At 40.4% G+C, this 22,403-nt stretch overlaps 1 protein-coding gene across 1 annotated transcript in view; it reads right to left on the bottom strand.

The window, feature by feature from the left end:
• LOC121673130 (tubby protein homolog) overlaps positions 1–14,651 on the bottom strand; it is a gene marked incomplete at its 5' end in the record, with an annotated part of 34,731 nt that extends 20,080 nt beyond the window's left edge. The window contains 4 exons of the mRNA XM_042046200.1: positions 553–674; positions 1,573–1,644; positions 5,923–6,090; positions 14,507–14,651. Of these exons, the coding sequence (XP_041902134.1) occupies positions 553–674; positions 1,573–1,644; positions 5,923–6,090; positions 14,507–14,651 (507 nt within the window). The remainder of the gene's footprint in view (positions 1–552; positions 675–1,572; positions 1,645–5,922; positions 6,091–14,506) is intronic.
• Between the last annotated feature and the right edge of the window lie 7,752 nt (positions 14,652–22,403).

Here is a 22,403-nt window from a genome sequence, read left to right as displayed (position 1 = left end):
CCATCTCACCACACTCTTGTCAGAAAGCCATACTCAAGGACAGGGATGGCCTTTGATGAAAGGAAGAAATGGGATAGGAAGCAAGAGTTTAAGCTCCAGAGAGATCAAACAAAGATGAGAAGTCAGTGCAGTATACAAAAGTGGGGCACCATCAACTGGTTTAGCAAGACCTTGTGATTTAGAATATTTGAACCAGCCAAAGTCTTATTTTATGTTCAGATAGTAGCAGAGAGAACAGGGTGGGAAAATACCCAGAAAAAGTCAGTGGAAACAAAGATCATTCTGAGCACCTGCAAGAGGTAGAAAGGTAAATATCTACTGTTTACCTTTCTCTTGATTCAAGTTCAGACAGTATTTGCCATTCTTTTCCCCAAGTCATTATGTTCATTGCCTGCTCTTGCGAAGCCTGAGAGCTAGCACAGTAAATCACCTTGGAGATACTCCAGTGCATATTAAAAACAGAACAAGAAAGCCAGGCCCGTCCTGAGTGCACCCTGAAATCATGCAGTACATAGCAGGTTGCACACCCCTTCTTCAGAACTCTGCCCCTACCTTATTGGATTTCTTGCTCGTGGCAGAACCAGGCCGGGTGTTACTGTTTAACTGTGAAGAACTGGAGCTGTCTTCATCCTCCTCATCTTCTTCCTCATCAAAGTTTATGCTACTCGAAATGCCTGAGGAGAAAGCAGCACACTCATATGGATAGGAAGATAGATTAAAGCTGTCCATAGTTGGTGTAGAACATCACTGATCAGACTGCTGCACCCTTAGGCTCACAGGTGAGTGAGGGGGTGTGCGAGAGTGGCTCATTGTGTGAGGCAGTGCATGAATACATGGGTGACACAGCATCTGTCCTGAGAAGCCAAAACATTCAAGTAAAAGAGAAAGGAAACATCATGGTTTCCACTTCACAGAGAGGATGAAGTTACCCGCTGATACAGGAGCAAATAACTAAATTCAGATCATCTTCACCCAATCAAGTACCTCAAACACAACACAAAATCATAAACCTGAAATTGGAGCTGAGAGGACAACGTAGCAGAGCCACTTGGAAACCATCACACTTAAAATATGAGCCCTTTTACAGCACACTTTTAGCTGTTCCTATGTGATCTGCTGAAGAGCACATCTTAGACCAAGAAGAAACATTCACATCAAGGAAATGTTCTCATGCATCTTTATTTCATGTAAAGAATAGTATCAGCCCAGGCCAATGGAACTGCCTTACAGCACTTGAAAATTTGACTTTACAGGAATTCAAAACCTCAGCCATTTCAAAGGGAAACACAACTTTGAACATCAAATAGGTCTTAGCAGCAAAAAGCATCAATGGTGGGACATTTGCCAGGCCTAGTTTTTCAAAGAGCATCATGCAGATGAAGCCACCCCATATCTAAGTTCAAGCTCTCTAAGTTCCACATATTATAGGCTATATTTTATCCTTTAAAAAAACCCAAAAAACATCACTTGGTCCAGAATTCCCATTATGGTCCAATGTAGAAGGATAAATGAAATGCAGCTTTCCAGAGCCAAGCAGCATGGGCATAATTAACTTCTTCTCTCTGTACTTACCAGGAACATGATCCAGGGCGACAAGACTGGATTGGGAGGTGGAAGAGGACCAGGATGTATTTGCATGGGGATCTGGGAAAGGAAAAAATCCAAGGGTTTGATTCCGCAAACCCTTAATTGAGTGAACAAGAGTAACCTGGCAAGAGGACTCCACACAGGGCTAAAGGCTTATGGGATGGGGCCACAACGCTGCTGCTTGCATTCACAATTTCTGCACTGCACAATCAAATTCACCCTCTACCTGCTTATACCTGCTGTGATCTTCCCTCTCAGTACCTTAAATAAAGGGAAAAAGCCCTGGATCACAGAGCTGAAGTTTCGGGAAACATCATTCACACTGAGCAGTTGTGCCACAAACACTTCTGTGCGTGATGTGCCCTGCATGGTAGAGTTTGGGCCTACTTCTAGATTCAAACAAAATAAAACCCCTCCAACTTGATTGACATAAGTGAAACACACAGATTCTGCACAATATTGAGTCAGTAACACTAAAAGAAGTATTCAAATTCATATTCAGATGGCCTAAATTCTACCTCAATCCCTGTGCCTACTGTGTCCTCATCATCAAAAGATGAAATCAGGCTCTCTAAACTGTTTTTCTGGGAGCTCCAGGGATATTCGTAAAGATTTTATTGTAGTTTAGCCTGTTGGAATATCAGCTTGGTCTGTAACAAGCAGACCCCCAAACCAAACTGATGCACAGAAATATAAACAGCAGATACAGACTCAGTAATGGTTTTCTTCAGTTCAAATTTTGGAACAGATAAAAAAACGACAGCAAAAAAAAGGCATTAAAATACTTTTTTCTGTCATTGCTGCTTCAAATAACTTCAGTGCATATCCCTTTAGAATACCCAGATGCACACTGGATAGTGAAACACCACCAGAGTAGTAAGAGTGAGGGTATAAAAGTAAACCAGGAGCATAAGCAATGCTTGCATTCCGTTCAGCTGCCCTGTGAAAGGTCTCATTATCCACTTCTTCAGCTCCCCCAGTGCTGACATACACCACAGAGCACGACAGCAAAACCTTTCAATAGGATCTGATTATGCAAGGGAGGCCTGAGTTCACAGGTCAACAGATATTTTCAAAGCCTGTAGAATTCATTCATTAATAATCCCACACTCATTAATCACAAGCATTATTTCTTAATAAGGACAACCATGTTCTAGGCTCTATGCATGGGTAATAGACACAGTCCATCTCCTCAGCTGGCAGCTGCACAATAAGGCCATAATTCACATCCACAGAGGGAACTGGTTTATTTCCACACCTGTGCTCACGCTTTCCCCACCAGTACTTTAGTGGTGAAAGTTCTGTGCCAGCCTTAGAAAAGTGTGCGTTCATGGCCTGCGGGGAAAAATGCTTCAGGGAGCTCCTGTTTTGGTTTTGAATCCAAAATGAAATCAATCCCTTCCCTAAATCTCAAAACTTCAGGTGGCAAAGAAGAACTAAGACCCAATTGCTCATTCCATGTCCTCTACAGAGACATATTGGAAACTGGTAAGTGTGAGGACTACATGTTAGTTATTCAGTGTTAAAACTTATGGAAGTCTGACTCTGTCCTAGTGACTCATTTTGCAGGGAGAAACTCTAAAGATTAACACTTTGGAAATCAAAAGGATGAATATTTCCTTCAGGAGGCAAATTATTCTAGGATGGCAATTTCCAACAGATGGAGAAATCAAATAAAGCATTTGGCATTTTCTTGCAAGTGGCATATTCTTTTCACACTCAGTAGCCTATAACCTCTTGTCTTGTAACAGATCTTGACTCACTGGGGAAGCAGAGACGCGTGCTAAGAGAAGTTTCTCTCCACCATGTTAGTGCCAAAGATCAGAACAGGCACGAACCAGTTATCCAACTGTATTCAGCTCCTCCCATGAGACCAGTTAGCATTTCATAGAATCATAGAATATGCTGGGTTGGAAGGGACCCTTCAGGATCATGAAGTCCAACTCCTGGCCGGGCACAGGACACCCCAAGAGTCACACCATGTGTCCCAGAGTACTGTCCAAATGCTTCTTGAATTCTGCCAGGCTTGGTGCTGTGACCACTGCCCTGGGGAGCCTCTTCCAGTGCCACTCACCCTCTGGTGAGGAACCTTTTTCTAATATCCAACCTAAACCTCTCCTGACTCAGCTTCAGGCCATTCCTGGGTCCTGTCATTGGTCACCACAGAGGAGAGATCAGTGCCTGCCCCTTCTCTTGCCCTCATGAGGATTTTGAAGACCACAATGAGGTCTCCCCTCAGTCTCCTCTTCTCCAGGCTGAACAGACCAAGTGCCCTCAGCCACTCCCCATACAGCTTCCCTCAAGGCCCTTCACCATCCTCATGGCCTCCTTTGAACAATTTCTAATAGTTTAATGTCTTTTCTATATTGTGGCACCCAAAGCTGCCCCCAGCACTCGAGGTGAGGCCGCCCCAGTGCAGAGCAGAGCAGGACAATCCCCTCCCTTGCCTGGCTGGTGATGCTGTGCCTGATGCCCCCAGGACATGGCTGTCCCTCCTGGCTGCCAGGGCACTGCTGGCTCATATTCAGCTTGCCATGGACCAGGGCCCCCCGGTCCCTTTCTGCAGTGCCTTCTCTCTGTGTTCCTGTCCTTTTGCTCCCATTCCATGCAAGGAAAGGCCTGATGAGAGACAGCAACTTTAAACACTTTTCAGGTGACATGCCAGTGAGGACATGCCAGAAGCAGTGAAGTGGCAGTGGGAATCCACATGAAGAGCTTTATCTCTGCATAAAGTGTCACATGAATAGTGGGGTATTCAAAATTTTCTAACAAGCCTCCTCTGCTGGTATCAAGCAGAAAACCATACACACGTAGTAAAAATAATTTACAGAGATGCTGCTGGCATTGTCTCAATACCTGTCTTTGTGTCTCACCCAGCATAGCTCGGCTGTTAACAAAAATGAATAAACCTCAGTATTCCCATTTAAATAAAAGTGTCCCCCTCACTCAACTTGAAACAGACTAGTGGTTCACTCTTAGCAGCATCTGTTCTGATCAGGAGTATACTTAGACCTGGTAAAAAAGGTCATATCATATATTTGAGAATATACAGAAACAAAGAAAACAAAAAAGTTTTCACTCACTGCTTCTATTAAAAGTAAATACAAATTTGGGGAGAATAAAAATATATGACAACCTGGCAAAAACCCATCAAAACTAGAAGTGTCCCCCAGAGTAAAAATCTGAGTGCTGTGACCTAATTTGAGAAGTCTGTGGGTACTTTTTAAGTCAATCAGCTTCAGTTTAGTAGTGTGCCTAACGATTAAATATTCTGAGCCATGGTCTAAGGCAACACAATCACCACACAGATCAGAACTTGTTAGTCATGCCCAACAGCTCTGCAACTCAAATGCCCAGGAAATAGCACACTTGGAGCAAATCTGCCCATTTCAGTTGGAGCTGCTCACATCTGCAGAGTAACATCCCAGAAAAAATGAATCTTAGTGAGAACTGCTCAGCAGACAAGAGGCGGCATTTAGGTATGAATAGTCCATTCTACATGAGTCAAGTTTGCACTTACATTTTGCTCTTTATACACAAAGAGTTTATTCTTAAAGCATCAGAGCACTCTTGGCTTGAGCCATCTTTGCTTCAAAAGCTGTACACTGAAGAAGAACAACTCCAAAGCAAATGTCTTCAGAAAACGCTTTGTGAGGGTTTGGGGATATTTTTTTTTCCTTCCTACGGTTAGTGTCTAAGGGGAGATAATGACAGTGCAGGAAGGAAGGGACAGATGCATGAATGTGTACATACACAATCTACCTCCCAAAGCATGCATGCCTCTGGAGAGAAAACCAAACTCCAGAACGCTTGAGGACTCTGCGTGGGAAATGCTGCAGAATGCGCAGTGGTGTACTTTTCACCTCTGCAACCATGAACACAAACCACGAAAACATGAACACTGTGTAACTGACTGCACCACTAAAATGAATATTCTAGTTTGAACGTTGCTAGTTCATGCTGGTTTTCAGCCATCAAGTAAGTGATTTCCAGAGTTGTATGTTAGAAAAATGTGAACAGATGGATGTGAGCATTGGCATCTGCCTGGTACTGTAATAATGGCACTGCACTGCAGATGGGGAAGCCACATGCCCGAGAGCCTGCCGAGCTCTTGTTCCTTAGGACAAGAGAGAACTTCATTGCTTTATATTTTTTTTAAGTTTGGGGTTTTGGGGTTTTTTAGGTAACATAATAGAGCCCAACAGACTCTGAGGAGAAGACACACAGAACTAACAAACTCTGCTTAGGCTAGGGCTGAGAGTGAGAATAGGAAAAGGAGTCAATGTACATCAGGCAAGCAGTGTTCTTCACATGAAGGAAGCTTTAGCTACTTACCTTTTTTCTGCATTGCTGTTCTAAGGTCTTGCTTGCTTTGCTGTTGTTGGCCACTAGCCACTTTCTCTCCATCATCGTCATCATGGCTAGACTGTCCAACAGTGAGAATCTGCACTTGACTTCCTATCTTCTGAACATCATCTTGAAAAGCAGCTGGGCCATCAATCCCTGCCAGACAGCAGCAAAAGCCTTAGTTGTCTTTGTGTCAAGAAGTTACTGAAAAGATGATTGCTCACTCGTAAAAAAAGCAGCTTTTCTAGGAATCAGAGATTGGATGTTCACATTCAACAATATTCCTAGACATAAAAAAGACTAAGCTAGTCTCCAAGGCAAACATTTTACTTCCCAAATTCCCACATACTGCACTAGAGAATCTCCAGGACAGGATCAGGATTTCACTGTTGCACTCCCCAGCCCAAAGCACACCCACCCCCTGCACCAGAAACACAGAAAGCTAAGCAGAAAAGAGATATGCTAGAGAGAAATGACAAAGAGAACAGATGAAATTTTCGTAAGGGCACACAGGTGATCCAGAAACAGATGAGCCTGAGTCCCAGGTTATGCCATATCCCCATATAAACACCACTGCTATAATGAAATACTTTAAAGCTTCAAAAACTTGGAAAATTCACAAGTAGATCAGGCAGTTTATCCAACAGCATGTTAATGAGCCTAAATACACCTTCTGAGTTAGGAAACTGCCATACAGTTAATACATCAGAGCAAAACTATAAGGAAGATATTGCATATTCCCCGGAACCTCCAGCCTCTTGAGATGCTTAAATCCCAGCCAGGCACGGTCCTGAGCAACCTGCTGTGAGCAGGGATGTGGGACTAGGCTGTGCCCAGAGGCACCTCCCAGCCTCAGCCATGCTGTGATCCTGTGGCTCCTGACCACAGCCAGAAAGAAACTATTTACCTCCTTATGGCTGTAAATCACCTCCAAAGAGAGAAAAAGAAAATAAAGTTCACTTCTTACCACAAGAGAACTTCATTTTGTTTGTTCAGGACAGCAAGGTAAAACATCAGATTGCAAATGTACTTCAGCTCTTAGTTAAGACACAGAGCTGGAATACATTACTAAATCAGCTATACAAAAATGCACTTTTGCATCAACAAAAATGGCAACGTTTTCATGTATAGATATAATAAATAGCATGAGCTGTACCCTGCTGCTGTTGTGAAATTTTTGTTAATAAGCAAGCAACATTGTAGAGAGTTAGCAAGCACTACAAAGAGCTAATTCAGTAAAGGAATTTGGTGATTTTCACACCAAACAGAGCTGAATAAACCCTGTGAGAAGGAGCTTCAGGGATTGGGATATTTTTTGGACTGTGACCTGTAGCAGAAGTCTCCAAGAATACCATTTCATCCTGCTTCACCAGCAGCTGTCAACTTGCATTAAAAGGCAGCTGGATTATATATTTAGCATGCTTAACTGTACTCTGCAATATCTGCTGTCACTGCCACTGCAATACAAAGCATAAATGGAGAAGAGAGTGGTCCACACCCCCAGGAACTGTGCAACCACCCAACGAAATGCAGTCTGATGCTGCAGAGGTGTTAAACTCACAGAGTTCAAGAGCACAAGGAGTTATCGATTCATCTGCATTACACAGACCCTGGAAATCTCTGCACCAAGGCTGCAAACTCTGATTTACTTGCAGCAAAGCTAACAACAACAACAACAACGACTAATAGCAAATAAATAATCTGTCCTTCCAACCTTGAAGGACTAGATAAAGTGTATGGAAATGGCTCTGTGACCTTGCTAGGATGACAATTGCAGAAGCAGCTCTGCATGATACAGAACAAACAGTACCATTTCCTATGCTGCAGGTACAATAGGGCAGTGAAGAGAACAGCCTTTTTCTTAAAATTTATCCTAGGAGAAGCACCTCTGCAAAGGTGCTCTAGAACATACACGTAGCTGCTCATAAAAATACCTCTGGTATTTTTAACAGCTTTTACAATTTTAACCATTATCATTAAAGTGCCTGCCTAAAGTTAGGTTCTTACCTTAATACTCTGAATTTCAAAAGTGTTAAGCATCCATGAGTTTAACAAATGCCTCACAAATATGATATCTAGCCCCTTATTAAGCATTAGATGATACAAACCTAATTTTGAGAACGCTTTTGGGAAGCAACAAAACACTTTAATTATTCCTCTTCAAAGCAGACATTGATCTGCAGCAAATGAAATGCCTTCGACAGCACTGGAGATTGCACTGAGGCTGCTTTTTTCAGATGCCTGCAGAACATCTGCACTCACATCCCATGCTGTCAGGAACATTGTGTGTTATTAGGAGGCAGGACAAAGGCTACACTGGCAGGTCACAGTTTTAGAGAAGAAAAATCAATTTCAGTATTCTGAAGAGTGCATCACTGGTAGAGTGTGTTATTAAGCGTTATGAATGGTTCCACTGGTAAGCATATTTAAGGGAATGAAATATGTAGCAAGACAGAGAGGATTAAAAAAAAAAAGAAGAAAAAAAAGAAAAAAAGAAAAAAAAAAGAACCTCTGCTGCATTAGAACACTGTAGGTGGTTCATGGCAAATGCAGCACTATTTAACACTTGTGTGTGTGCATAATCTTTGTAGCTATACATGCATGTGTAAAATGGGATTCAATGCAGCCATACATACACATTTTCCTGTATCACGAGGTATAAGTGCATCTTTTAAGCCATAGTTCAAAAGTCAGCTTTACCACCACCTACCAAATGTCTGAAAACAATTGAAAACACTTCCAAGCTTGTATAATCATGATATTCAAGGTGGATCTCTCCCTTTCTTTGCCTCACTGACTCCTTTTCCTCCACTTCCTAGAAGGATGGTTCTCTGTGTAACAAAACAAGCCACTCATCTATTCTGTGCTTAAGGACAGGGTCAAAAGAAGCAAAACATTTGAGTGGGTTGTGCCAAAAAAGAAAGTTTTTATTGCTATGGTCAGCGTTTTTTACAGCGCTTCCCAAAATCAGGTAGGGAAGAGTCTGATAGAGATGGCCTTGAATACCTGCTAAGAAGAAAGGGGAATTTTTGAGAGGCAAATGCAAAGGGGGGCAGAGAGGAAAGAAGAAAATTGGAACAACCCTCAGAACACCAATCCCGTCAGTAAAGGCCTCTGGTGCACTTTGACACGGTCATGTCTCAGATGAAAACCAGAGGTACCAGAAATGAAAACAAAGCAATACTGGGGGAAAAAAAAGCATCAATAAATGAGCATTGCTGGCATTTACATCCTATAAACTACGATTCATCAATCTCTGTATTCTCTTAGCACCTAAAATCTTCTAGACAATATTTATAAATAGGTAGCACCAATCTCTTAAAAGCTGGTAATCTAAACCACTGAATGGCAAACGAGATTACGTATCAGGAAAGGAACATAACACAGAAAACAAGTAATTCTGTCCCTGCTTTACAGATGAGGAGCTGCAGGATAGAGAAGTTCTTATTCTCTCTTTATAGAGCATTTAAGGCACAAGTTTGATGCATGAAGCTGGGCATACTGCTCACAGACTAAGAATATGATTAGGCCCTTTGCAGATCAGGCCTGGAGACCTGACCAAGGTCGGGCAGGAGGCCACTGGAAGAGAACAGGCATTTTCTGAGCTCAGTTACTGGTCTGACAAAAGAGTCATATCCACGTGGATAACACCCAAGGCTGTGGGTGAAACTGCTATTCAAGACCACTGCAGAGCAGCTCTCCCTCCAGCTGAGGGATGGCAGCACAACCCTTCAAAGAACGGCCCGCTCTGAGGTCAGGGACAGGGAATCTCGGGGAGATCTGACATCAGAACAAACAGTTTCCATCCTGTAGAGAACCTGGCTTAAAGCAAACCCTGCTGTCAATATGTTCTACCCATTTCCCAGTATATTCCCGTTCTCATGGGGGCTGTACATCCACTGATAGGGGTTCAAGCAACTGCAAAATCACACAGGGATTTTTTTAGAGGGAAAGGGAGCAAATAGAAATTTTTTTCGAAAGGACATCTAGAGGTGATTTAGTCCAAACCTCCATCAAAAGAAGGACTGTTGCTGGCACCAGATCAGGACACTAAAAGCAAGTACTTTGAGCACTAAGCTCTATATTTACTTTGATGAAATCTAGAAAACAGTAGCAGGAACTGTACATTCATAAATCTTTATCCTTAGGTCAAAATTACTTCCTCACAATCAAGTTCATGTGTTGCCAAAGCACCGCCTGAAAGGTTTGTCAGATCTAGAAATAACAGGACTTTTCTTGGTGGAAACTCACTTATTGTTCATCCTACCCTTTCTTTTTAGTGCCTAGGGAAGCTGAGATAAATCCGCTTTACGTGAACTTCCCTCCCCCCATCAGAAAGGAAATGCTACAGTGAGAAATGATGCTTCTTACCCAACAACTGCTGCTGCTTTCTGAGCCAGCCAGTGTTAATGTAGCTGCTTGTTACATACGAAAACGGGACAGGATGCATAAATCAAAACAGTCAGACAGGCGTGAAAGAGAGAGAAGAAACACGGAAGAAGCCAACCAAATCAAAACATGGAATAGCCACCCTGTCAGGAAAAGCTCTGTGTGTCAGAGCAGCTTGTCTGCTTCCTGACTCCCAGAAAGTCAGCAGGAAATACCCAATGTACCACTTACGTTTAAGGTACAGCATAAGAGAAAAAATTCTGCGAAAGTATTGTTTACTTTGATATTTTAAACACATCCAGGTTCCTGATTTCGCTGACAAAAAAGAAATCTTCATTTATGTTGTCCATGGCAGTTCAGAGTAGGGTTTTCCTAGAATGTACTTACATAGTCTAAGTGCAAGAGTTTTGGGAAGAAAAACCAAACCCAACCAACCACCAAGAACTTTTCCCAGAATGATTCCTGAATTTTCATATCAGATTTCACTTTGTATTAACTCCTGGCTTCATATGCTTTTCTGGGGTTTTAAAGGTTCCATTTTATCTTCCTGATTTGCCCCATTCACTGCACACAGCCAAAAAAAGGCACTTTATCCTGTATATTTATTAACTTCTTTGTAAACCTATCTTAGGGGAAAAACCCCACCAAACAAAAAACCACACACACTATGTACCTGATAAATTTTCATGAATCTCCTTTTTAAAAGAATCACCAAGGTATTTTATAGCTAAAGATGCTCTGGTTTCGTAATACTATGTAGGTTGCATACTTTTCATAGGTTCCTGCTGCAAATATTTTCACTAATTTGCATGATTTTTCTGTTGAACCACCTAGTGATGCTGTACACTGGGTTCACTGCTATCCTTAATCACCCCAATCTGCCACAAATCAAACCAGAATTTGATCCACTATCTGCATAGGAAAAGCATTTTACATATGCATTTGTTACACTTTGAGGGTTTTTTTCTTTTTTTTCCAATACTGAATATTATGTCAGGCAATAAACTGTGAGACCAAAGCTTTCAGAAATACCAGTTTAATGAGCTAAACTACTACAAAATGTCATCAATTTACTGCTGTTCCAGGCTCTGTCCCACAAAAATTATGGTTCTTTTTAAAAATAGGCACAGCACACACTGCATACTGCCATTAAGAAATACCAGTAATAATCACAGATTCAGAAAAAATTGCTGAATACCATGTTACCCATCACAGAATTACAAAGTGCACTGACATGAGCAGTTAGCTACATTCCTTCTCCTATGCCAGTGTAACCTCATTAAACCTGATATTTCTCTCGCGTTTGTCTTTAGCACATTGTTCTGATCACAGCTTCATCACTCTTCAAGCCACTTAAAAAGGCATTACACATCTAAAACCAGAGTGCAGTCATTACACTGCAGCTTCAACAGCTACTCATGTATAATTCAACAATTTTTTTCTCTGAATTAGCTTCTTATTCATAGGATCTGGTCTAAATGTTCGTTTCGCTTAAAAGACAAAGAGCTTGGCTCTGCTTAGGAAGGTAAGGTTTACTATAGCTAAATACTAACAGAAACCTTTAAAATGCTATTTTAGCATGTTAAGTGCACTCACCCCTCAGCATTCATCCTGCTCATTCACAGGACATACAAAGGTTACACTCAGAGTGGAGACAAACCTGAAGCAATTGCAAAGCTAAAAGCAGAACCTAAAATTTCCCAAGATTTGCTCTAATTAACAATGATCTCCCCTCAACAAAATCTCTTGTGCCAAAATACGGCATAAAACCCTTTCCCCTTCAGCAATTTTCATAGTTAGATCTGAAGTTATTAGCAAATCCATTCAATATCATTATAAAATATCTTTTCTTAAAATTCACATTTATTTTAAAAAGTAACTGAAAATTAATACAAGTTCCACTACAGGGTTCTGTTACCACTTGCATTTTCTTCATTCCTAAGTACAAAATTAGCTGTGTCTGTAGTGGATTTATCAGTAAAATCCCTCTGGAATTTTAAAGATGTATTTGGTTTTACTTTTACATCCAATAAAAAAATATTTTGCAGCTTTGATAAGGATGGAAGACTGGAAATCCAGTCAAAATCCTCCCAAGTTTACAACACTGTCAAAGGTAAACCAGATATTATTCCAAGGGTGAAATTATACATGAATGCACAGTTAAACACCAGTTTACATAAACAGTAGGTGAGCTCGATGAGGTGCTATGTGTATGCTCTGAACATACTTTAACTGACTTTTATTTGCTACTAATCATCAACATGAACTTCTGGAGAAGAGATACTCAGCATTTTCTTTAGTATAATTGATGAATAACCCCTCCACTCTCTGAAAACTTGGAACTGATGGGCAAATGCTGAAGGCCAGGGAAGAGCTCCCATAGTGCAGCAGGATGAGCAATAGGAATTGCAGCAGAGGCTGAGGTTTCTGGAGCTGACAATATTAGTTCCCAACACATGGGACAGTGTCAGCACACCAAAGGTCTCAGTCTACACAAAGTGACTTTACTTTTACTGACATAACTTGCTTTTATTAACATAGGCCAATGTTTGGCTGCCTGGGGGATTTTTCAGAAGATGAGTAAAATTAGAACGGGCATATGAGAAAAATTCTAGGTGCTACCTGCTGTGGGATAATAAAAAACTGTGCAGCTCAATATCTTCAGTTCTGAACACAGTACAGACACAGGCATGCCAAAAGAGGCATTATATGAGATAAAACAGAGCCTCAGGGCTATGCTGCAACCATGATTTAAGTATTAGCTCACATAATGCTCCCTTACAGGTTTTCTTTTAAACCAGCAAAAGAATTTTTACTCTTCAGCAAGATGTACTTCAAAATAAAACTGACATTTGTATTTCTATGCTGGAATGTCATTACTTTTTACATTAAATGGGGAAACATTTGCTTTCTGTTCATTTATTTTGCCAACTATTTTTACATTCAGTTAATTTTACCTTTGACACACACCATCTTTTCTCAAATATATGAATAGCATTTAGCTCAGGGCCAGGCTCTAAAGCCTGTATAACCTAGAGCTTCCCTTGCAGCCAGAAAAATAACAGAGAGAGAGATGCTGTAGCTTCAGATCTCAAGAATTAAGCTGCAATACGCAAAGGATTTTGCTAAGGTAGGCTCAAGTCCTGCAAAATCCCTATAGATAAGCCCCAATACTTTGACCTCAATAATTAACCTTATTAGTCATTGCTATCTTTAAAGAGACTTGTCAAGGATATACACTACTTTCTCAGTGAAGCAACAGTGGAGAAACTGTTGGACATGCACAAGACAGGAATACAGTACAGTCCAGGCAGGACAGTGTTACAGGACAGTGGCCTAACTCAAGAACTGTAAATTATTGGAAAGTTATTTCATTTCATTAGTCATTCAGCACCAAATTAAAAGTAACTGTATGTGGTACAGCAGCATCTCTTTTTCTGTGAGTGTACATATATATATATATATATATAATTTAAATACCAGTAAAGTTTCTTGTTACTTCTTCCACCTAGTGTATGTAGCTCAAATTGTAAATCTATTAGTGGCCTAGAAATGTCATTTCTACCTACCTTTTTGTCATTACCAATAGTTCATTTTTTTTGTCTACCTAATCCTACACAAAGCCATTGCAGAAAATTTTTCATACAAACACCTCCCATTTGCCAGGTGGGATAGAGTAACACTGAAGTAACAACTTGAAAAGTTCCTTTGAGAATGTTATCTCAGTTTTGTTGAATTGATTTTCAAAATGTCTCTTAACCTCTAATTTTTATTGTTTAAAACCTCAGTCAGAGTCTGGACAGAAGCAGCTGCAACCTAAGGCTGCTTCTCCAAACTAGATTACTTTCAGATAATCGAAAAAAGCACACTCTTCTAAGATGGTTCTCTTAGGCAGGCAAACACCATCATCTTCCCTTCAGAACTTTCTTTCTCCTCTTCAGCTTGAACAATCAATCTCCTTTGGAAAAGCCTCCATTGACAAATTGCAGCCATTCTTGACTCCGAGGCTGTACATGCCCAGACAAGACCAAGTCACATACATTTTCCAACCTCAGAAAAATTTCAGGAAATTACTTTTAGACAGTTTTCAGATTTTCAAATAAATTATGTAAAAAACAAGAGAGAGAGAATTGACAGAAAAATAATGAATTTAATATCTGACATGCAGCTGCATGCAGCTAACCTTTGTGTTTCCCTTTTTTCTCCTTTCTGGTGCTGCTACTCTGACAGCTTGCAGCTGCTGCCTTGGTTTTTTTAGTTGGTTTCGGAGCTTGGGCGTCCACTACCACCTTTACATCTTCCTGTTCAGCCTCCTGCACTGCTTCAGAGATTCAGGGTACCCCACCAAAAAAGAAAATAAACAGAGAGAGAAAAGAGAAACAGAGAGAGAGACGAGAGAATGAATTGAGAACTTTGTGAAGGCATAAAAGAGAAAGCAAACATAGCAGAGTTTGGTATTTCAGACAATTCATGCAGTGAGGAGAGTCAAGTAAACCAGAATTTGCAAAGCTACAGCAAAAATCTGAAAGTGTTAGGTTAGCTGAGATATATTTCCTTACTTTCTTCCTCCTCACAATAATACATCAACTCCTATCTTTCAATCCAAAAGTGACATCAGAGTATTACTGTGTTACTGAGCTACTGTAGGAAGTATTTTTCCTCATAGTAAAGCTCAGCCAGAATGATCATCAACAGTGGCAGCATGAAGGCAGAAAAATTTTATTTTGACTTTGCAGCATCCATGCTTAAAGCTACATCCTAACTCTCTAAACAAGGAATCATCTGAAGGTTACTTTCAAAACACATCTTGCACAATTGTGTAACACAGCATAATGAGTAGATTTGCCATGCAATTTAGGTAAAACTATACCCAAGCTGAATTTAAAAACCCTTCCTACTTTGTAGCACACACAAATTAATTAATGCCTTGGAAGGACTCTCTACAAAATATGCATGGCATAATCTGTGAGTGTCAGCATAATTCACACTCCTTGTTTTCAAAGTAAAAAGAGGCTTTATCATTTTCCTAAAAGCATGACACGCTTTGAGGTCAATATTTGAGTCTGTGAAAGCAACACACACCATAACTCTTTCCTCTGGCTAGACCAAATCTTGAAGTTAGACAAATATCACAATTGCCTTAGTGAAATGCATAAATAAACTGTCAAATTTCATACCCTGAACTGTAGGTGGGCACTAAAGAGATTTTGGAGTTGGCTGCTGGTCACTGGTAAGTGCTAAGCCCCACTGGCTTCATGTGGTGATGATGGTTTCTCTCCCTGGCACATGAGCCTTCCACCCTTTTTTTTTTCCCAAAACGAAAGTACTTTCTTTAAAAGGATAAAAAGTCCACTAAGGATCATTACTGGAAAGAACTGGTTGCCATAAAATTACTTAAAAAATATCCAGAAAAACTTCTTAAACGCCCAAAGGACTAAATGATTCTCAATGACGTGCGGACTGACACTATTCTCTATTATGAAGGGGAAAATTCTCCCTAAGCTTTTGGTCTGTGAAGCAACTTTCCTCTTCAGCAAATCCTTCAAGCGCATGAATAGAAATAGAAACGCCAAGGAGATTCTCAGAGGAGAAAGATGAAACAGATTTAGTCATGTCTGTGTAGACTGCAGCTCCCAAACCTGCTGCTACCCTCCCCAGCACAGCAATCTGTTAGGAGTAGCATTGCATTCACAACACAGCGGGCACCTGAGGCACTCAATAAGCTCATGCTCCTTTTCTCATTGTGCACAGGGAGAGCTCCAGTTCTATAGAGAATATACATTCAATTATTACAGCAGCGTCTAGAAGTCCAAAGAAACAGTTTGGCACTGGCCAATTTTTCATGCCTGTCTTTGTCAAACACTAACCACAGGACTGCTGAGTGGAAAGGAGCACTGGAAATGAGTAGGACAAAATCAAAGGAAGGAGCGCCCAGGACGCCAGGGAAAATGGCACATAAAAGACAGTACTGGGACCTACTTCCATGGGCATGGCAGCCTCAGACCAAGCAGGGAAGCAGAGTCCCCTCCCCACAGCCTTTCAATAGGTGTGATTTGCCAAGGCAGCACTTATGCTATATTTGTACCTCAGTCTCTCTTTAAAAACTAGGCTGTGTTCTTTTAATGTGTGTTTCGAAGAGGATAATCCACATTATAATTAAATTCCGTAGTTTACAAATGACCTATATTAAATGGCCAGACAGCTCTCTAAATCATTTTAAATTCTTCTTTCAGAAAAAAGCACCATCTACTTGGTCCAAAGCAATGATTAATCAGCAAAGGATGAAACTTTCTGACATTATTAATTGCAAAGTTAAAGACTTATCTTCTCTATCTTGCCAGCCACACTTTGATCTTACAAGTAAAGCCCTGAATTTTTTTGAGTTACTTTTGCCTCAAAACTTGAAGCAAGAGGTATCTGATTAAAAGTTCAGTGAGGGAGCCCCACAGGACAGAGAAGGGAATGTTTCCATTGCTTTACTCTATGAGGCAGAGAACGGGATTTCAGCCCAGTAGCCATTTTGAGCATATACCTTCGCTGCTGTCTGTGGTCAATGGGCCTTTCAGACACAAGTGACAGAGGCTGCAAAATAAGATTTAAATCATAAACATAATGATACTGTGCCTGGGTCCATGAAAGGAATTGGCACAGAATGTCCTAGTTCTAAAGGATACACTTCTGAGCATTACCATTACATTTTAAGTACTACCTCTATAATAAATCCAAATTTAGTCCCAGCATGCCATCTCCACCACAAAACCACTTCATTCTTAGCTTTTAGCTATTTGGTAAATAGCAGACCTTGGCTAAGGCTCATCCACTCACTCATGGTTTCCCTGGTGTTGTCTCTGCAGACACCAAAGAAAGTTTGCTTTCTGTACCAGTTCAGGTCAGGGTAGTTGGTTATATCCTTGCATTTAGGCCCAGGCAAAGCCCTGCTCTGCCCTGCCCATAAGCACTAACCTCTCCAAACACCTGCCCACTGCAGTGTGCTGGGAAGGGGAGGTTTACACAGCACAGCAGCTCCTGTCAGCAGACCAGCCAGGATTTGGATCCTTGCAGCCTGCAAACCTACAGGGACAGGTCTGTGAGCCTCCCCTGCTCAGTGGGTCCAGCAGGCTTGGATGTGGAACAAAGTAAAAGAATCCTGTTTTCTGTTTCCAGTGCTTTCTCCTGCCCTGGAGAGTTGGAAGAAGGACCATTTCTAAGCCCTCTGTACTCACTCTGCAGCTGGTCATTAGCATGTGCAGCTTTGAACTTCTCGAACCAGCACTCCTTCCAGGCTGCCTTTGTGGAGATGAAGCAAGTGAGAGAGGCAGTGTTTATCCCCAGCCACGTTGTCAGGGGATCAAATGTCTTCCCCTCTGCCCTTTACTGCATCTTTGGATCATTATCTAACAGACTGACAAGAATTTCCCTTCTCAGCAGGATGGAAACCTTGAGGTTAACTCTAGCCTGCATTCTCCAGAGGCTCTAGACAGTCCCATAAAACAATTCACAGTTAACTGCAAGAAAGCCTGAATAAGAAAAATGAGATAAACTGGCTCCCTAAATAAAATTCACTGATACAACAATATGATTATGTCCTTTGCTGGACATCAAAAAAGTTAAAAACAATGACAGGCAGCACTGGAGGATAAATAAATTAAGAACCTTAAAAAATGTAGCTATATGGGGATGAAGTTTTAAGGACTGTCACTCAAAAATGCATTAATTTCACTAAAGGTAGATATTTAGGCAGCTTTAAAAATCCCTATTGACATTATCTTAAACTGTAAGAGACTATATTTGAAGATCTATCCCGATACTTCATATGCCCCACCCCAGATTATTAAAATCTTCACTTAAAAAACCCAGAGATTTTCCTTTTCAATAAGAACTATTTGTTCATACTAGAATTTGCATACAGACAAGAAAAAAATGGAGGAGCAAGTGATGTAGTGAGTCAGCATTCCAAACAGAAAAATCCACTGGACTCTCAGACCTGGTATTTCATTCTAGTTCGAACTTACAAATTGTAAAAAATAGTTTTGAGATAAATGCCAAGCTTACAAATAAAACAGTGACATGACTTTAATTTCAGTATTATTCATCCATGTTCATTAAATCAAGAACTGACTACTAACCTCAACAGAGTATTAAAAAAACTGGGTTTTGGGAGACCAAAAGGAGCACAGATTGCAATATTAATTCAGGATCTGAGATGAAAAGAGAAGAGGAACAAACAAGAAACAGTCTTTTAACATAACACAGGTGAGCACAGAAGGGCTTTGGCAAGGCAGAGAAGGGCAGTGCCCCAGCTTTGCCTTGCCCCACCAATGGCCTGACTCAGAAAAGGGGAAACAAGAAGCCTCTCCCATGAACCAGTTCCGTGATGGACAACACTCCGGGTTACAGGGATAAAGCTATGATGCACAATCAAATAAAAGGATGCAGTTTGTAACTATGTGAGTAAACTATGATGCAGACAACTCAAGTTCTTTTTCAATTCTGTAAATTACCCACATATATTTATATGAGTGAATGAAAATGAAAAATATGTCTTTCCATCTGGCCTTCACGATGAGAAGTTCACACAGGAAATTAGTTTCAAAGTAGCATGAATGAAAATGCAGATATTTTTCTTGCCATTTGTATGACCATATTTCTTGATGTGAGTGCTTGTACATTCTTATGATCTTAGAGGAAGAAAAAAAAAGTCTGTGAATCATAACTATCATAACTTACCAATCTCTATCACATAAAAATGCCATGTGCCAAAAGATGGGTGCTTTTGATCAGTACATTATGTGAAGAATGAAGTAAATGAAAAATCACACACAAAAAAAAAATTCTAAAATTGTGCAGTCTGTCTGGAAAACACTTTAAGTACAAAGAGGCTGAACCAGACAACAAGGTGTGTGAGGCAAGTATAAGGCAAATAAGGTATAAGGCAAATATTCATTCTATTTACCAACATCCTCTCAACACTAAAAGTGTTGAGAGGATGTTATGTAAAGAAAAATAAACTACAGTTCAGTCAGGGTGTATCTTAACAACTCAGTGTGAACTGGTTGTCCTTTTCTTACTCTTGCCTGAGATGCTCTTGTGTTTCACTGCAAGAATGGCTTGTGGCTTTTGTTTGTAAAGTTCTAGCCTTAGTCAACCATGCTGCTTATTTGGGCTGTTGCTCATTATTAGTTTTTTTAATCAACGTGGATTCTGAACTGGTCTATCATTTAAAAGACTGGAGTTTATAAGAAATATTCTGAAGATGGGCAAAGCCACAATATTTTACAATGCAATGAAATATTTTTATTAGTTTTACATAGACCACACAAATAGCTAAATACAAGGACCTGAATTAGGGCAAGGACTTTGATGTGTTAGTTACTGTTTAATCACATGCAAAGATTTGATTCCTGCTTCAAAATGCTTATAATCAAAGGCATTACTCCTCCAGCTAGTAACTTACAGCCAGATTCCAGATTCCCAAACCCTTATATTGCCTATAAATTCCCTAAGGCTCCTTACAGTTTATGCCTCTTAACACTGACATGTTGACCAGGCTGATGCTGCAAACCTGAAAATACTCAGAAGTGAAATGGACTGGGTTTTTTAGGGCTCAAAAAAAAGGAACAACTGTACTGGTGCTGCTTAAGGCCATTATTAAAAGCTCATTGGTTTAAGAGTTCCTCAGAGAGAACAAGGGCAGGAATTAAATAAAAGATTCTTCTTAACCCCCATGTATCTGCTGCCTAATCATCAGGAGGGGGAAAGCAAAGGCAGCATGTGAAGTGGAGAGTTGATAGCAATGAATTAGACTTTGGGAAAGCAGACAACGAATAAGAAAAGCTAAAATGATCTATGAAAAACCTATGCCAGGAAGATTAAAGACAGTAAGAAATTACATAATTACTTTGTAATATTGGGGCCTTGAGGGCACAACAAGGCTTTAATTGCCCTGACGAGCCTCCCTGGGGGCTTCCATCCACACCCTGCCCAGGGGCTTTCTTTCAGCTGAGCCCAGGGCTGTGCTGTAGGTGCTGCTTCCCAGCACTGCAGCATCTCCTTTCCATCCTGACTGGCACCCTGGAGGGGCCTGGCCCCTGTTCATCCCTTGCCATGCCTGAGACTGCAGAGAATCCTGTTGGGAGCAGCCAGCTCTGCCCGCCGTGTTCACAGCCCTTGGGATGGGGCTCTGCCTCCCAGGGCATTTCTCCTATGCTGGGAGCATCCTCACCTCCAGGCTCCTCAGATTGCCTAGGACAGAAAACAGCTAAATGTGAAGTAGCAACTGAAAGTAAATACACTTTAAGTGGGGCATTAAAGGAAAGAGAAGGAAGTTTCTCAAGCCATTTCCTCTCAACTTTCCTCTCATATCGTTCAGTAAGTATTAAGAACCACAAAAAGACCTGTGAAACATTTGCTACCCACTGCTCTCTGCTCCTTGCTGCTCGATTAGTTTGTTTATTTTGGAAATGCACTAGTGCAGTAAGGACTGCTGACAAATCCAAAAGATGCTTTAAAGATTAAGGTGAAGAGACTGTGGCTGAAATAAAGATTTCAGAATGCTTATTGGAAGTTAAGTATTTTGCCCACATGATGTTTGGAGTGCTGCCTGATCTGTCAGTATTAATAGCCCTTTGCAATGAACATTCCTTGCTATCTTCAAAAAATAATACCTTCTCATTTCAAGGTCAGTGGAATACAGGAATGGCAAGACTCTTTTGATGAACAGGCAAATATATGATTTTTTAAATGAATAGTTAACTGATGTCATCTTTTAAAGCTGACAGCTTCGGACACTCATCCGAAAACTCTCATCATTCATGGTTAATAGCAGAATGACACGTCAAATTTAACAATCCAGAGTTATGAATTGTCATCAGAAGTCTGTTTAACACACCACACAACCATTACATCTAGATGTGCTGCCAAGTGTCAAAGGAGAAAAGGAAAAAAGTCATTTTGACTTTTTACACGTGGTTAATCTAAATCGCTAAATTGGAAGTTGCAGTGAAAATTTCTCTGAGACTATCTAATTGAAAACATTTTTAATTTCAAGTCTTATAGAAAAAGCCACAGCTGCAACAAAGTATGGCAATATTAATGAAAGCATATCTGGCACTCATTCAAATCTCTGCCTTCCTCAGTGCTGTGAAAAGAAAAATCACTCCCCAATGGAAATTTACCACTTTCACAGAAGTAAAATCTCTGTAAAAATGGGCTTTCAGCATTTGCATTAAATGTAATTAAATAATGTAATTAAATTGTTGCAGTAATTAGTGTATCTCCGCGTGCTATTTGGCTCCAGGAATGTTCAGTATTTGCAATCCAGATTGAAAAGAACTGTATTTGTAGCAGAATTTTGCAATGTCAAATCAGGCTAAAATGTTTGTTCACGTTTTCAACAAACTTCACAAAATAAGTTAGGTAGAAATACATGAAAACAAGCAAGCAGGTGTAATTGTGACACATTACAGAATGACAAGTAAAAGTTCAAAGAAACTTTAAACAAACAAGTAGCAACATGTCCTTTCAAAGGACACTGAACTGAAAATAAACCAGAACACACGAAGAGAAGACAATGGAAGTGATCCCTCCTACAAAGAGGAATTAAATTTATTCCAGTGAATGAATGCCTTAGTTGTCTTTTATATAGAAATTAAATTTAATAGCATTACAAAACATTGTTATTGGTTCTTATTTGGCTATTTATAATGATGAAATAGCAATTGAGCTGTGTTTGGTACTGCAAGAGGGAGAGGCTTTATTGTAATAGTACCAACTAGAGCCATGGAACATCATAAAAGTCAGTGGAAGGATACCTACTCCTTGAAATGGCAGGCAGATAAATTTAGGGCCTAACTCTACCTACCTGATCTACAGATGCTGATGACTGTGTTACCACTGCAGCAGTTCCAGCTCAAAACTAACCCCTTATGGACCAGAGTGCCAAGGAGTTTTTGTCTCAAGCTGGTCTTTTTAGCTTAATTCATCTCAGTTCCAGCAGATAACTTTGGTTTTTATTAGCTAATTAAGCCTTATGTCAATAACAAAAGGGTTTAAAAACTATATACTATATGCCAGTCATTTAC

Source organism: Corvus kubaryi, unplaced genomic scaffold, assembly GCF_017639235.1.
Source record: "Corvus kubaryi isolate FWS band 111438036 unplaced genomic scaffold, C.kubaryi_AGA036_p1.0 65228, whole genome shotgun sequence".
Classification (NCBI taxonomy): Eukaryota; Metazoa; Chordata; class Aves; order Passeriformes; family Corvidae; genus Corvus; species Corvus kubaryi.
Note: the sequence above shows the minus strand (reverse complement) of the source record. Positions and strands in the feature narration are given on the sequence as shown.